Genomic DNA, 15,852 nt, shown 5'->3' with positions numbered 1-15,852 from the left:
ACAAAGCCCTCTCTTTTCTTTCCATTCCCTTTAATGCCCTGCCAAAATCCCCATTGAGTTACTCTCATTATCAATACCTACACTGAAACTCCTCACCAACCATTGCAGAGCATTTTCATTACATGCCCCACAGCTTCTGGGTCCTGCTCCAATAGGAGGTGTAGTTTGAGTAGAGCTAGTTTTAAGGGTGCAGTGGCAGAGCCATTTACTTGATTAGGTTTTTAATAGATCTTCTTTCTTACTAGTAAATGAGAGGTTTTTTCCTTCATGTGCAGAGTCTATTATATTCTTAAGTAATTATTGCTGTTATTGCTGTTATGACTTGCCACCAATATCTAAAACAGATGACAAAATGCTATGTAAAATTCATGATTGTTTCTGTTTAAACATCCTCCTGCCTAGTCTATGCTGCACAGTTAGGTTGGCGTAAGGCAGTTTACGTTGACCTAATTATGCCAGAGTATACACTATAGCCTGTCCCACAAATGTAAGTGCCCTACGCCTTTCATGGAGGTGGAGTTATGTCAGTGTAGTTAGGACAATGCAGAGTATGTGTAGACACTGCGTCGCTTACATCAGCTGTTGGCTGTCTTGTCAATTACAGGGCTCCGCTGGGTCTCTGCTACAAGCCAGGCTGCCACCCAGGCTCCCAACTTGGGCTGCTGCCCGGGCTCCCCACTCCCCACGGGGAGTGTTGCTGCCACCCAGAGTCCCAGCTCCATGCTCCTGGCTGGGAGCCTGGCTGCCCTCTGTCTCCTCGCTTCCCGCTAGGAGCTCAGCAGCCGACCAGGCTCTCAGATCCCCAATAGGAACATGGCAGCCAGCTGGGCTCCAGGTGCTAATTTCCCCGCCAGTGGTGAGAAACCAAGGGTGGCTGTTCCCCCAGCTTTGGGCAGGGAGTGGGGAGGCGAGTAGCCCAGGGGGACAGCAGGGCTCCCAGTGGGAAGATGCATGGAACTGAGAGCCCTGGCTCTCAGCCCCCCACACTTCCTCTCTTCAGTCAGTGGAAGTGCTCTGGTGAGGACACACACCACTAACAGAAGGAGGATAGTGTGGACATCAGCCACTGTAGTAATTACTGCAGTGGCTGTAAGTCGACCTAATGTAAGTTGATTTAAGATTGTAGTGTAGACATGCTTTCAGACATAAGCCATTCAAAGAACATGAGTGTAAATCAGGACTTGCTTTGCTGGGAGGTTTCAGATGTACATGGCTACCTATTAGCAGCTTGTTAGTTTATCAAAGAAAGAAGCAACAGGAGGTATATGTGGATGTGTCCAGTGATGAGCTGCCAGAAACTGAAGAACCAGTTCTTTCAGTTGCTCCGAGCCTTTAGTGGCACTTCGGCGGCGGGTCCTTCACTCGCTCCGGGTCTTCGGCAGCACTGAAGGACCCGCTGCCGAAGTGCCGCCGAAGGCCCGGAGCGAGTGAAGGACCCGCCGCCAAAATGCCACTGAGGGTTCGGAGTGCTGCCGGGTGAGTAAAAATTCACAGGGGAGCCTCCCCAGCTGAGAGCTCAGGTGGGACGGACAGGACAGTCCTGCGAGCTGCATGTGACCCGCAGGCCGGAGTTTGCCCACCCTTTTAACAACCGGTTCTAAACTGGCTTCTAAATTTAACAACCAGTTCGCACACGAGTGCGAACTGGCTCCAGCTCACCACTGGATATGTCTAAACTTAATCTGGATTTGCAAGGGCATCCATTATGACTAAGGACCGTGACTTAAAGATGCTGTCTGAAGGTCAAAGTGAGCATTTTAATCAAGGTTTTCTCCTGGAGATTGAACTAGGTGATGCATCGTTGACTGGTTTCAGAGTAGCGGCCGTGTTAGTCTGTATCCACAAAAAGAAAATAAGGTGCCACAAGTCCTCCTTTTCTTTTTGCATCGTTGACTGTCACTCTTCTCTGTTTCAAGAGCTGCTGCTCTCTGTGAATCTGGGGAACAACTGATGATGACACCATGTAGCCTCCCATCCACACTCCTCTGTGCTCATAGAACATAAGAGTTTGTTGGCTGCTGTGATCTTTGCTCTTCCCCAAGATTTGCATATGTCCGTGCATGAATTAAGTTGCAGTTAAAATTCAAAGAAGAACATCAGAAAATGAAAAACTGAAAGTTCATGCAGCACTTTTAACTAGGTAGCTTTGCATAGCATGTATTTTTATCATCTAATTTAACAACATATATAGTAACATATTGAGGAATACATTTAATAAGAGAAATATCAGTAGAAAATTGTACATATATACTATATGATTTTGCATTAATGGATTTCTTCTATTTCATTTTCCCAAGGTTGGTTGTGCATGTTCCTTTTTAGTTTTTGAAAAACAAGGGGCAAGAAAAAGTACCATTCCCAGAGCTAACAAAAGCCAACGGATACTTTTGAAATAGGATAACCAGAATGGGAAACATATGTTATGCTCCCATATCACAGACGTGTCAGTTGTTGTCTAATATGTAAATCTAAGCAGATAGATGCTTGGTTGACTTTTTTGGTTTGTTTGTTTTTTTTTTCCTCTCCTAGATGAAAAGGAGAAATTTGAACCCACAGTTTTCAGGGATACAATCATCCAAGGCCTCAATGAAGCTGGGAATGACCTGGAGGCTGTAGCCAAGTTTCTGGACTCAACAGGCTCCAGGCTAGATTATCGTCGCTATGCTGACACACTCTTTGATATCCTGATAGCTGGCAGCATGTTAGGTAAACTTTTGTGCATCTTGTTGATGCTAGAAAATTTCTGTACATAACATTTTAGTGGAGGAATGTGGTTAAATAGTGTACACTTTGCTCCGCGAAAGCTATTAAATCTACCCTCTGTTCTGTCTATCTTGGTACTTATTTAGTCTGCAATCAGCCCAAATCTACTCCAAAATATTTCAGCATAATGGTACTGGATGAAAACTCTATTGTGTCACTAACTGGAGAATTGAGAGCAAATAATTTGCATTATTGACTGCTGAAGCACAGATGTGAGCTCTTGATGTACTAGGAAAATTTCCACTCTAATCATTCCCACCCATGCAATAGCTACAAAAGCCAGCTTGAAATACAGCTGCATGACCCCTGGGATAAGAGTGGAAAATCAAACTTGAGACCTTCAGAAATGCTGTCCCAACTTGTGAGTATCCTGAAGACGTGACAGCACTGAGGATTTATGGATTACAAATGGGAAAGGAGTACAAATAAATGAAGACAGCCTGTTGAAAGGGCGATAAATAGTAATGATGCAGAAGCGAGCTGCTGATTTAAAAAACAAACGAAAACAAAAAACCAGAGACAATTTGAACAAATTTGTTGGGGGAAGATTGGTAGGCAGAAGTAGTTTTCAATAAATAATCAGCTGCCTAGCACTTATGTCTGAATCACAACTCTGTGTTTTTCCATTTTATATTTAGTAGATTTTCCTAAAGCATAATGGTCTATATTTTCAATATTAATTTTACCGGAGACACTTTTTTTTAGCATCTTTTATGTTCACATTCTGTTTGGGGTGCTTGATAACAAACCTGTATCAATAACCTTTTTCACACCATAACTTTATCTAGTTATTTCCACTATCTGCTTTTTCCTCTAGAAAAAAGTTAGTTCTCACCTCTGTCCCCTGAAACTTAGTATTAATATATCGGCATAAAAATGGTAGAGGAGACAAAATGTTTATGACCCTAATTCTCTTGGGGCTGTTGACATGCTTGAACTGAGACCTATTCCTGGATTAAATTACTATTATGTTGTATCGACATACAATATAGTTAGTATAATTATAAATGGTCTCTTTAAAATACATCAGTTATTGGTATTAAATAAATAAGGGGGTTTAAAGTAATTTCATACTTAAAAGCTAGACTGTCAAAAGTATGTGCCAACTCTGAATGTTTACATGCACCCCTTGATTTGCTTGCAAATACTAGTACGTGCAGATTGGAGTTTGGTCACGCAAGCGTGTATAGCTATGCTATTTGCTTGTAGCTTTATTACAGGGGTGGACAAACATTTTGGCCCAAGGGCCACATCGGGCTTGTGAATCTGTATGGAGGGCCGGGTAGGGAAGGCTTTGCCCCTCCAAACAGCCTGGCCGCTGCCCCCTCCCACTTCCCGCCTCCTGACTGCCCCCGTCAGAACACCCAACCCATCCAACTCCCCCTTCCTTGTCCCCTGACTGCCCCCGGGACCCAACCCCATCCAACCCCCCCTGCTCCCTACCCCTTACTCCCTGTCCCCTGAGTACCCCCCGGAACTCCCTGCCCCTTATCCAACCTCCCCACCCCCTTACAATGCCGCTCAGAGCAGCAGCCTCACCTTGCCGCGCCGCTTGCGCTCGCAGCCACGCCGCTGCACTCCCTGGCAGGAGCGGCGGGCCAGAGCGCAGGAGGCGTGGCAAAGTGAGGCTGTAGAGGAGGGGGGACAGCAGGGGAGGGGCCGGGGGCTAGCCTCCCCGGCCGGAGCTCAAGGGCCGGGCAGGATGGTCCCGTGGGCAGGATGTGGCCTTCGGCCTGTAGTTTGCCTACCTCTGCTTTACTATGCCACATCCATAACTGAACGGATCTGATGCCAATAAAGCTAGTTTTAATATGGTTAAATGTACTCGCTAGGTATGGTAAGCAGTAAAGAGATTAGCAGCATTTTCTGAGTCCTAAAACAAGTGATGATGTGCTAATAGTTTTCTTCAGAAAGATTACATTAATATGTTTGCAAACAGGGATGAAAATTAACACAAAAGTGCCAGTATGTTTATCAGGTAGTTGGCACCAACCAGTAATCCCCACAGGACCACATCCTGCACTCACCACTCAAAGCCAGCCAAGATTTCTTGTCATGACTCTCAATCCTCTGTAGGCTCAGTGGTCTGTAGGAAGTGGCACAGTGTGGAAATCCTGATTGTTCCTTTCTCTATACGTGCCAAATGCCACCACAATCGATGAGTGCTCTGGCTTTTTTTTTTTTTCTTTTTGCTGTTGCATCTGATGCCCATTTTCATTCCACCTTGAACTCAGTGATACTTAAGAGGTTATAAGCTTTAGTAAGTCTTAGGGGCCTTATCTGAACAATGCATCTTTATTGTGCTTTTTATCTTTCTTTTTAGCCCCTGGAGGGACACGCATAGATGACAATGACAAGACCAAGATGACCAGCCACTGTGTATTTTCTGCAGATGAAGATCATGACACTATCCGAAACTATGCTCAGGTCAGGGTAGGAAGGGAAACCCATTATTGACAGGCCACTGTAGTCTGTTTACAAATCATTAGAAAAGATAATAGATTCATAGATACCAAGGTCAGAAGGGACCATTATGATCATCTAGTCCTGCACAACGCAGGCCACAGAATCTCACCCATCCACTCCTGTGAAAAACGTCTCACCTATGTCTGAGCTATTGAAGTCCTCAAATTGTGATTTAAAGACTTCAAGGAGCAGAGAATCCTCCAGGAAGTGACCCATGCCCCATGTTACAGAGGAAGGCGAAAAACCTCCAGGGCCTCTTCCAATCTGCCCTGGAGGAAAATTCCTTCCCGACCCCAAATATGGCAAGATTCACCAGCCAGATATTACAGAAAATTCTTTCCTGGGTAACTCAGAACCCACCCCATCTAACATCCCATAATAGCAATAAATCTGCAGATTGACCATGCAGTAGACTAACTACAAAGGAGTTAAGTAGTATAGTTAGGTACTAATCTGCCTTTGTTCCCTCTAATCTATAAGCATTAGATAAGAAAAAGGATTTCGAGAATTATCTGGTCACAATTCCTTTAAAAGACAATTATAGGGCTGTCAAACATATATCTTTGATCATATTTCTTGTGAGGTTTGTCAATCATTTCCTATTCTTTCTTCTCTTTAGTTTGTGCTGTCCTTTTCTACATACAGTTATTTTATTAGAGGTTTTAGCAAGTTTATATATAATTAACATATGGAACATAAGAGTAATGACTGAAAAATTTAAAGTCTAATCCTACAACTCTTCCTCATGCAGGTAATCGGGATTTGCACAAATAGTCCAGTTGATGTCAGTGGCCCTCTACATGTTATGAAAAGGTTATTCACAAGAGTAAGAGTTTGCAGGACTGGAAAAATAGGCCTATGTGAAGTAAATACAAATAAGCAACGAACCTTAAGACGTTATGCAAGAATATCTCAAATCACGTAACTCCTTAGTGGAGTATGACAAATAATGATGACTAATAGCAGTACATAATAATCTGTAATATTCTAATAAGGATGAGCATTGTCATTACAGAAAAATATGAGCCACCCTATAATTCTGCATGTAAGTAAAACTAAATTTAAAAAAATGAAATCTCATTAGTGTGTGTCCAGATATAATAAATTACAGTATCTGTTATTTTGTAAATAGTATTTATGTATCTAATTATTATTGTAACATGATACAGTACATGAAAGTATAAGAACCATTATCCCTGCCAACGTGTTCAGGTGATCTACAGACCCTCACAAGACTCATACAAAGGGCACTAGCTTCAAGAATTGTTTGAATAGCATATGTTGGCTGAGAAGTGTGAGGCTACTTTAAAAAGTCTACCTGGAGGAGTGAAATTATTTTGTGTAGCAAGCAACATGTTTAGCCACTCCACCCTTTGCTAAGAATATGCCACTCTTTCTAAGAATATCTTTATTCATAATATTTATTTCACAAAATTGTTGCTTTTGGTTCTTCAGCGTGGATAGATTTTTAAGTTGTCTGGTAATGATAACTGGAAATATCAGAAATTTAGCTTTGCAATAGAATCTGCATTTAAGTGTAGAGGCAAGAGGTTTGAAGGGACTAGAAATGCAGCACAGTGAAAGTAGTTCTACCAAAAGTCAGCAAAACAAATCAGTATTTGTAGTTAATAACTGAATTGATGCTTCCATTACTGACTCTGCCAACTCTTTTTGGACTAACAGGAAACAGAGGTTTGACTCTAGCATGAAGGAGTGAAATTAAGGCTAAAATAACTGTTAAAGTAACTCCAAGAACTGCTTTAATCCTGCAGGCCAGTCTTATGTCAGTGCATACTTGAGGATTCTTAAATGTGCCAGTAATGCCACTACTTGCATGGCACTTTGTTGCTCTGTGTGGACAAGCCCTGTGTGCACAGCAGGGGTATGATTTCTAAAGTGCACTAACATGTTGCACATTAGCTGGTCCTTGTAGACACTATTGTTGCACATTATAAGGTTATGTCAGCACTAGAATAAAAGTCCTGCAAGTCACCTGATTGACTCGGGCTCACGAGGTGGAAGGGAAGGGTCCCAGAGCTCTGGCTCGAGCCTGAGTCTGAACATCTACATTGCAATTAAACAGCACCTTAGCCCGAGCCAGAGTCAGCTGGCACGGGCCAGCTACGGGTGCCTAATTCCAATGTAAACATGCCCTAAGTATCCCAAAACACTTCACTTCTCCACATTACAAATTGTGTCATAATATGTAACATTTTCTTATTTTTTAAAACGCAAAAGGCTTAAAAACACTAGCTCATGATTTTCATTCTCTTTCCACATCTTAATTAACTATACATTTCCATATCAGTATGCCTCTTCACATGGCCATAATTCATCCTTTATTTCATTTTCTGCTGCTCTGCAACAAGCGTGCCAGTCATAGGATCTTAACAGCCTCTTAAAAATACATTATTGGAATAAACTGATTCTGTCATTTACCTCCAGGTCACAATAACCTGGCAACAACAAAAAAATTAAATGATATTTATTGTAAACCAGCTCCCCCTCCCAGTCGAATGCCATGTCAGTCACAAGCCTGGTGCTGGCTCTGCACAGTGGTGAGAGCACTGATTTTCAACCTCTCTCCTCTCAACACCCAACACACCCAGGCCAGTACAGCCACAGTCGCAGTCTGTTGCCCTCCTTTACCAGTGCTGCAGTCAGATGGAGAGGACAGGGAACAAAGGATGAAGAGACAGAATGGGGACAGATGATAGGGAGGCAGTTATGGGAGGGGAAGAGAGGGAAACAGACAAGTGGAGGACAGACATGAATAGAGGGCAGATGTGGATCTGAGGGAAAAAGATCGGAGTATCTTGAGGGGAGGGGAGAGAATTGGGGAGCCCCTAGTGGGAGGAGACCTTTGTCCCCTCAGGAGAGAACAGGGAAAGGCCCACTGCCATCTCTTCCCAGCCATCCCCTATGAGAATTAAAAACAAACTGAGAATAGATGGGAGATGTTCCTGAAGATGCCAGTATGGGGAGAAGGGAGAACCCCTTCTGCTTATTCTCTGACTGTACCAGAAAAGGATATGTATGCATACACATACAGACATGGGAAGAACCTGCTGAGGCGAGGAGGGGGTTTTCAGTGGGGAGTGAGAAATGCAAGGGTCTGTATGAAAAGTTCAAAATGTTTGGGGCCCTGAATTAAGATACTCTGTCATAGATAGATATAAAGGGAAAGGTAACCACCTTTCTGCATACAGTGCTATAAAATCCCTCCTGGCCCTAGGCAAAACCCTTTCACCTGTAAAGGGTTAAGAAGCTAAGGTAAGCTTGCTGGCACCTGATCCAAAATGACCAATGAGGGAACAAGATACTTTCAAATCTGGAAGTGGGGGGGAACAAAGGGGTCTGTCTGTCTGTGTGATGGTTTTGTTGGGACCAGATCAGGAATGCAGCCTCCCAACTCCTGTTAAGTTAGTAAGTAATCTAGCTAGAAAATACATTAGATTTTCTTTTGTTTCATGGGTGGTAAAATAAGCTGTGCTGGATGGAATGTATATTTCTGTTTTTGAGTCTTTTTGTAACTTAAGGTTTTGCCTAGAGGGATTCTGTGTTTTGAATCTGATTACCCTGTAAGGTATTTACCATCCTGATTTTACAGAGGTGATTCTTTTACCTTTTCTTTAATTAAAATTCTTCTTTTAAGAACCTGATTGATTTTTCATTGTTCTTAAGATCCAAGGATTTGGGTCTGTGTTCACCTGTACCAATTGGTGAGGATTATTATCAAGCCTTACCCCGGAAATGGGGTGTAGGGCTTGGGGGGATATTTTGGGGAAAGATGTCTCCAAGTGGGCTCTTTCCCTGTTCTTTGTTTAAAACACTTGGTAGTGGCAGCATACTGTTCAAGGACAAGGTAAAGTTTGTACCTTGGGGAAGTTTTTAACCTAAGCTGGTAAGAATAAGCTTCGGGGGTCTTTCATGCAGGTCCCCATATCTGTACCCTAGAGATCAGAGTGGGGAAGAAACCTTGACAGTCCTATTAAAATAATCTGAAAGTTACCAGAATGTTAATGTTACGCTCCAATAGCACTGACAGTTGGTTTCTTGCATAGTTGTTCCTGAAAAGATTTTTAAAATAACTTAATGTAAATAATAATAACTGCAAAGTATTCTGCCTCTCCCTCTGATCATAAAGCATTTTATGATACTTTGTGTCAAGGTCTTTGTTAATAAGCCTGCATCTACTAAAGGTATTCAGCCCTAAAATCATGGCATTGCAGGCCCCCCTCTGTTTGTTCAATCCCCCAGCCTTCTCAGGCAGCTGTGTTGTTAGAGGATGTATGCAAAGTGGGGACATCCTCATTGTTTCACTCCTGCAAATGGAGCTATGAATGGGGAAAAAGGGAAGTAGGGGCACTGGAGAGAGAGAGAAGAGAGGGGAACAGGTATGAGAGGTTGGGAATCAGAACATTTGTCATGGTAGCTTGTGAGACAAGGGATTGTCACACAAATGCGCACAACACCTGTTGTACTGAGTAGCTGCTAGTTTCCTGGAAACGCAGTATATTTGGTCATATCTAAAAGAAAATCGTATAATAAGACATAAAAGCATAAGAAGCCACTAATCCCTACTTCTTTCTCCTCAGAGCTGGAATAGATATTTAAAAAAAAAAAATCTGTATTCCAAGGTTTATCACAGATAAGTTATGAGTGTTCTTTATTGACTTACCGGAGACCGTGCTAGTTCCTGGCCCCCTACCTGTAAAATACGCTGACTGTTTTTATCCCTCTAACTTAATCTGTTTTGTATTTAGGTCTTCAATAAACTAATCAGGAGATATAAATATCTGGAAAAGGCATTTGAAGAGGAAATCAAAAAGGTAATGTTGGTGCCAGTATCTCTTTGGACTTAATATCACCTACCCTCTGTCCAAACTAACTGCATATTCTTGTCTTGATTTAACTTGGCTGGGTCAGAGAGTGCAAACTGCAACTCCCAGAAGTGGTAGCTTTAGTTTGTAACTGAGGTGCTATAAGAGCACTGCCTGTGGAGATTGTCCAGGGCACGTGCTGAGTCAGTGCATCCTTGGCTCTCCTGACTACCTGTGCCCGTTACTTTCTCATCTCAGCCTGTGGTGCTTGATGGCTGTGGAACCACCTGGAGAGCACTCATTGGGATGAATTTCACCACCAAGGCCCTATATCAACAGAACCCAGAGTTGCATCAAACTCCTAGTATATATTTTCTGTGTAGTGAATGCAAATCTACCACGCATTGAAGTGAGACTGCTTGTATGAGTTGTGACTAGTCTGGTGTGTATAGGTTGCAGAATGAGCCCTTAGGTGTTTAGGAGGCTTTGAGTGCATGTCTGTGACATGGTAAGAGCAAGTATCACATCGGCAGAGTTGTTGTTGTATTTGCTTACTCAGTGAATGTGGTGGTCATGTTTTGAATTGTGGCATTTACTGAATTACACGGAAGGCTGAAGAAATCTGTGAAGAAATGTTTGCATTTTTACACTCTTCTGACCAGAATTAATAGAAAATATATCATAGATTAATGGTTGGAATAATAAAACTGTGGCCAGTGCTGATGTGGGTATAACTTCTCCTGTGGTTAAAATATCTCCATTTAATAAAAATGAGCAAGAATATGCAATACTGTTCCAAGTATTAAATATCATGCACAGAAGAAGTGAGGGAGTGTCTTTCTGATGTCAAACTGACTCCCTTTACAAATACAGTGGCTTAGGGATATTGGCTCTTATTTGCACATTCTTGCGAGTTCACGAGGCTGTTTTTATAGTTGTGGTCCATATACCTTTTAACTGATGCTGATTGCTTAGTGCATCACTCATTGTAGAACTCAATTTACCTCTGCTCCCTACACAAATCTGATGTTCTTGCTGTTAATTATTTTAATCATTGAAATGAGAAATGTTGACTCATTGCATTCAAATTACAGAAAGCGTTCTGCATATTTAACAAAGGAATACCATGTCACTTCAAACTGCCTCTTCTTTTTAACTTGCTTTGTAATTTGCTTCACTTCGAGTTTTGTGCATTTTTAAGAGTGCATATTGCACAATCATGCCAGTTACAGGTTGTGTTCAATACAAAGTAATTTGAAGCTTTTAAAAAAAAGGATTGATAATCATCAGTTCGAATCAGTAGTGATAAAGTAGTTACCTAAAATGGATTGCTGGTGTTCTAGCACATGTGAACTGGTATCAATTCCACCTCCAGTGGCAAGTAACTCTGCTGAAAAAAGATTTATAGTTACCCTTGTCAGCAATGTCAGTAGAGATTCCAGAGTAGCAGCCGTGTTAGTCTGTATCCGCAAAAAGAAAAGGAGCACTTGTGGCACCTTAGAGACTAACACATTTATTTATTATTTAATTATATAATTTATAATTTAAATTATATAAATTTATTATTCCAACACTTAACTGGGTGTGGAAATATTTTTCTTACCCTTCATGGTGGCTGTTTGATATTAGGGTTGAAGCGTGTTGTCAGAGCCCTGAGGGAAATCTTGCACTGCTGCTCGCTAGTCCTTGGGGATTACTGGAGGGTATTAGTCTCCAGGACTGCAAATCTGGCTATTTTTGCTTACTCCAGATTAACAAATAAGACTTACCGGTACCTTTCAGCCGTACCTCCCCAGGCTGTGGTCTTCTCAGGCCTCACAATTTAATTAGATATCAGGCTGGGTTAGATTAGTAGTTGGATGAGAGCTATCAAGAGCCTACTCTGGTGCTCTATTTGCCAGTGCCAGGGGAGAGGGAAGGGGCACCCTTCTTTTCTCCATCCCATTTCAGAGAACTGGAACCCATGAGGACGCTGGCAAGGGTTAGGGCCTGTGCTCCCTAGTAGCACCATGGTTGCCCTTTGTACTGGATCACAAAGAAGGCTCATTGTGTCCACTTTGTTCATTCTTTTTTGTGCACCTACGCTGCAAGTAGCCACCATCCAACCTATAGAGTAATTTATTGTGGTGGTATTTCAGTATGTTAGACCTTTTCCCATCAAATATTTACTGTGTCTTCCTTAATGTGCAATAAAATGCATGCCTGGATGTTGATAAACAGGATTTCTCCTAAAACATGTTCCTATGGAAATTGGTAGTTGAAAAGGGAGATAAATCTACATTACTCTTAGAAAGACACGATAAGTGATGCCTTGATGATACCACAAGAAATGGTTTGTGACTGTCCCAGCAGTGAAATTGATACTCTGGCAGTTGCATCATCCAATTTAGAGTGTTCAGGTAGTGCTGGTGGAAAGTTCCACTGGGGTAGGAAAAGTCATGCTGAAAATCAGGGCCAGACCAGCAGTCTCACTTTACTCAAGCAGGTGGTGTTTGGGGAATGTTTAATTTTTTTTTTTTTTTTTTAGGGTGAGATTGCACTCTAGTGCTTGCTTTCACTGGGTCATATTATTTCTTCCTGTTCATAATTATTACAAAAGATCACTGATAGTCCTGTGCACCTTGAGAAGCATTTCCCTTTCATGTCTGCTTTTGGCTTTCAAATCTGATTGAAAAAGAGACTTAAAAAAGAGGATTTTTTTATAAGGACTTTTTCCCAATTGCATAAGTATGCCACAGATTTCAGTAGCAATTTCTCTCTGATGAGCAATTTTTAATCTAGACTTTTATTTCATGCAGGGAATTTAAAAAATTGTTGGAAAGGGTGTCCTTGCACAGTGATTAAATTTGCTAACCCTCTATTATTAATATTGTCAGTTAAAGTTCATGCCAGTAATTCACAGATCCTGTATGTAAATAGGCAACCTGGTGAACTGTCACAGCCCAAGTAAGAGAGACAAGATGGGTGAGATAATAGCTTTTATTAGACTAGCTTCTGTTGGTGAGAGAGACAAGCTTTCGAGCTTCCACAGAGTTATTCCTCAGGTCTAGGAAAGGTACTCTGAGTGTCACCGCTAAATACAAGGTAGAACACAGATTGTTTAGCATAAATAGTTAACACATATTTCAGAAGACCATTCCAGGTGAGGTGGCCTGTTAACATCCCTCCAGTCATGGAAGCGGGGGAGGGAGGGAAGAATATTATAAACATCGTGCTAAAGGGCAGATCTGTAGATCTTTGTACATTTACCAGTAAATGTAAATGAGGCGTACAGGAGTATGTGCAAGTAGTGGGATATGGTACAAGGAACTTGGGTCATTTTTCCTCTTTCCCTAATGAAAGTAACTGCTCTGAAACTATGTAGAAGGATACCGGAAAGGTGGCTTTCTGAGAGATCAAATATGGATTAGGCATAAGATGCTGAGTAGAACAGAACTGACACAATCATAGGGTATTGTAGGTAGCTTGCTGTGCTTCTCTGTGGATATGTAAAGTGCTTTATTTTGCAATGCTGACAAGTATTTTTAAAACAATTCTGTGAATCTTAAAGCAATAACACACTTCAGGAAGTGGGGTTATTCAGGAATAACTGCACTTTGTAGGTGGATGGAGGAATACAGTCTTCTCAATCTTTGTGCTTTTCCAGATTACAAGAGAAGTCCATATACCTTTTTGTTTACATAGGATACGTGTGGATAGCTTATACTGCACAGAACTTCACTTTAGGTTTAAAAAAAAAAAAGTCTTGTAACACAGCACAATAGACCTGATCCTGGGCCCATTGTGCAGTTAAAACTCCCACTGAAATAAGTAGGAGTTTTAGATGTGCTATGAATATAGTACTGGAGTCAGTCATACTTCTTGTTTTTCATATTGGGAACCAATTTACATTCAGAACCAAATACAGTCTATCAGTAGGTTATAAACCACTTAGAACCCAGTGGGAGGTTCGGAACTCTTCTGAAATAACTTGGGCATTTTGTAACTCCCCAACAGCGATTAGTAACAGTGTTAAGTAAAGGAAGAGCTCTTACAGATTTTCGTTGCCGATTACTTTAACAACAGCTTAGATCTGAATATCTTGGTGGTTTTTTTTATTGTTCCTAAGTGGGTTAATTAAAGATTTTGAAGTTTTTCCTTAATAATTAATTTAGGCTGCATTTTGCAGCTAAATGAGGATTGTATAATAATACCCTGGAACTAAGAAAATGATCCTGTACCTAAGGTTCTCAGAGCTATCTTTTTTTTAACTTTATTAGTTCAAATATTCTTACAGCATCAACAGTGTATTAGGCATTTGCAAGCAGGAAGGCAAGGTCCCTGCCCCAAAGATATTGTACTGAAATGTAATAAACTTAAATAACTTTTTAATTAGAACCTGTCCCAAAAGAGCTTTGTAAGAAGAATGTTTGGTTGAGGGTGTGGTGTGAGAAGAAACAGAAAACACTTAAACAATATTATGTGACTTCAGATCTTGCAATAACCTTTCAAGAAATGCTAAAGTTCAATTTGTAGATTTCTGAAATTCAGAAGGATTTATAAATATTAATGTTGTAGGTTTTTAATACTATAATACATTATTTTTTTATGGAAAGAGATGTAACAGAGTTTTTTCCCTGTGTCATTTTTCAAATGTTTGTGAAAAAATGTTTCTGAATAATAGCAATGTGTTCCTATTATTATTAGTGCTTTGGTAGTTAAAGATGTTTGTTCCCTTTATAATCTCCCTCTCTGTCCAGCCTATAGGAGTGTAGAACTCTGCTGTCAGTAGTAGTGGCTTTAAAAATAGCAGCTTTTTGCCCAGACTTCAGACCTGATGTGATTGGGTGCAACTTTACTGAAGATTGGGTGCAACTTTACTGCAAATGGGTGCAACTTTACTGAAAATCTTTGTCCCAGGGATTTTTGTAAGTCACATGCACAACAATGCAAGCGGCACATCAAGAGTAGGATGGTCAGAAATTAATACTGGTTTGAAGTGCTAAAATGGGGAATGCACCCAATTTGGCTTCCAAGGGGTATACATAATCCTCCTTCTTTATTCGCCAAAATGGGGACCAAAGAGATGGGTGATGTAGCAGGAAAAGCAAATATCTGTAGGGGAAAACTAAAGATGCCTCCCTCTTACTAACAGCTTTGCTGGCAGTCTCAAACTGGAAGTTCTGAATTACTTTCACTTTCTCAAGGTTACGTTTCAGGTAGCACATTTATAGGCTTGGATAAAGAAGACTTAAGTCCCCATGGCCATCAATCAGATAATTTGCACTGGCATTACATTGGAATATTTTAAAAATAGATTTCAGCTCTCACACTAAATGTTCTGGCTTCTGAGAGTTTTGACCCTGGCCGTTATTTTACCATTGGCATTTTCCAGCGTGCTTATTGTCTGAACACTTTGGGTTCTATATACAGAATATTAATAGGTCTCCTGATGTCAGTGTTCCTGTGGCTATTGATCGTAATTCACGGTTACAGTAGATTAAACAAATGCAATTTAAAATGCACATTTTAGATTGGTGCTAAGAATATAAATTCCATTTTTCCCCGACCTGGATCTGTTGGTTTTGATAACATTCTTTAAATAACTTTTCCTGCTAACCAGTTAGCTGCCATGCTACTCTGGAGTCAGTCTGCACCTTCTTTGGAAAAAACAGCATAGCCAAGTATTTTCTCACCCATATATTTATAAGTCTTCTAGTCCTTTTCATCTCAGATTTTCTTATGTTTTCTGTTTGAATCACAATCTTCTTTTGCTTCACACAGCAGGAAAGCTTGTATTTTCTTCTCAAACCAATTTGCT

The 15,852-nt window shown here is 41.0% G+C and overlaps 1 protein-coding gene across 13 annotated transcripts in view; it reads left to right on the top strand.

The window, feature by feature from the left end:
* Window positions 1–15,852, top strand: part of BZW2 (basic leucine zipper and W2 domains 2) — a 77,506-nt gene that overhangs the window by 34,859 nt on the left and 26,795 nt on the right. For 12 of the 13 annotated variants that reach the window (XR_013345332.1, XR_013345331.1, XM_077811412.1 and 9 more), the window contains 3 exons: window positions 2,530–2,706; window positions 5,087–5,190; window positions 9,996–10,061. Coding sequence is in view for 11 of the 13 variants with exons in the window: in XM_077811412.1 (XP_077667538.1) it covers window positions 2,530–2,706; window positions 5,087–5,190; window positions 9,996–10,061 (347 nt within the window). In the remaining 2 variants the exon portion in view is untranslated. Of the gene's footprint in view, window positions 1–1,610; window positions 2,141–2,529; window positions 2,707–5,086; window positions 5,191–9,995; window positions 10,062–15,852 lie in introns of those variants that run through there. The other variant, XM_077811416.1, reaches the window with a different exon arrangement.

The sequence above is a fragment of the Eretmochelys imbricata genome, chromosome 2, assembly GCF_965152235.1.
Source record: "Eretmochelys imbricata isolate rEreImb1 chromosome 2, rEreImb1.hap1, whole genome shotgun sequence".
NCBI classification, from domain to species: Eukaryota; Metazoa; Chordata; order Testudines; family Cheloniidae; genus Eretmochelys; species Eretmochelys imbricata.
The sequence above is the reverse complement of the archived record's forward strand: the minus strand, read 5'-3'. Positions and strand labels throughout refer to the sequence as shown.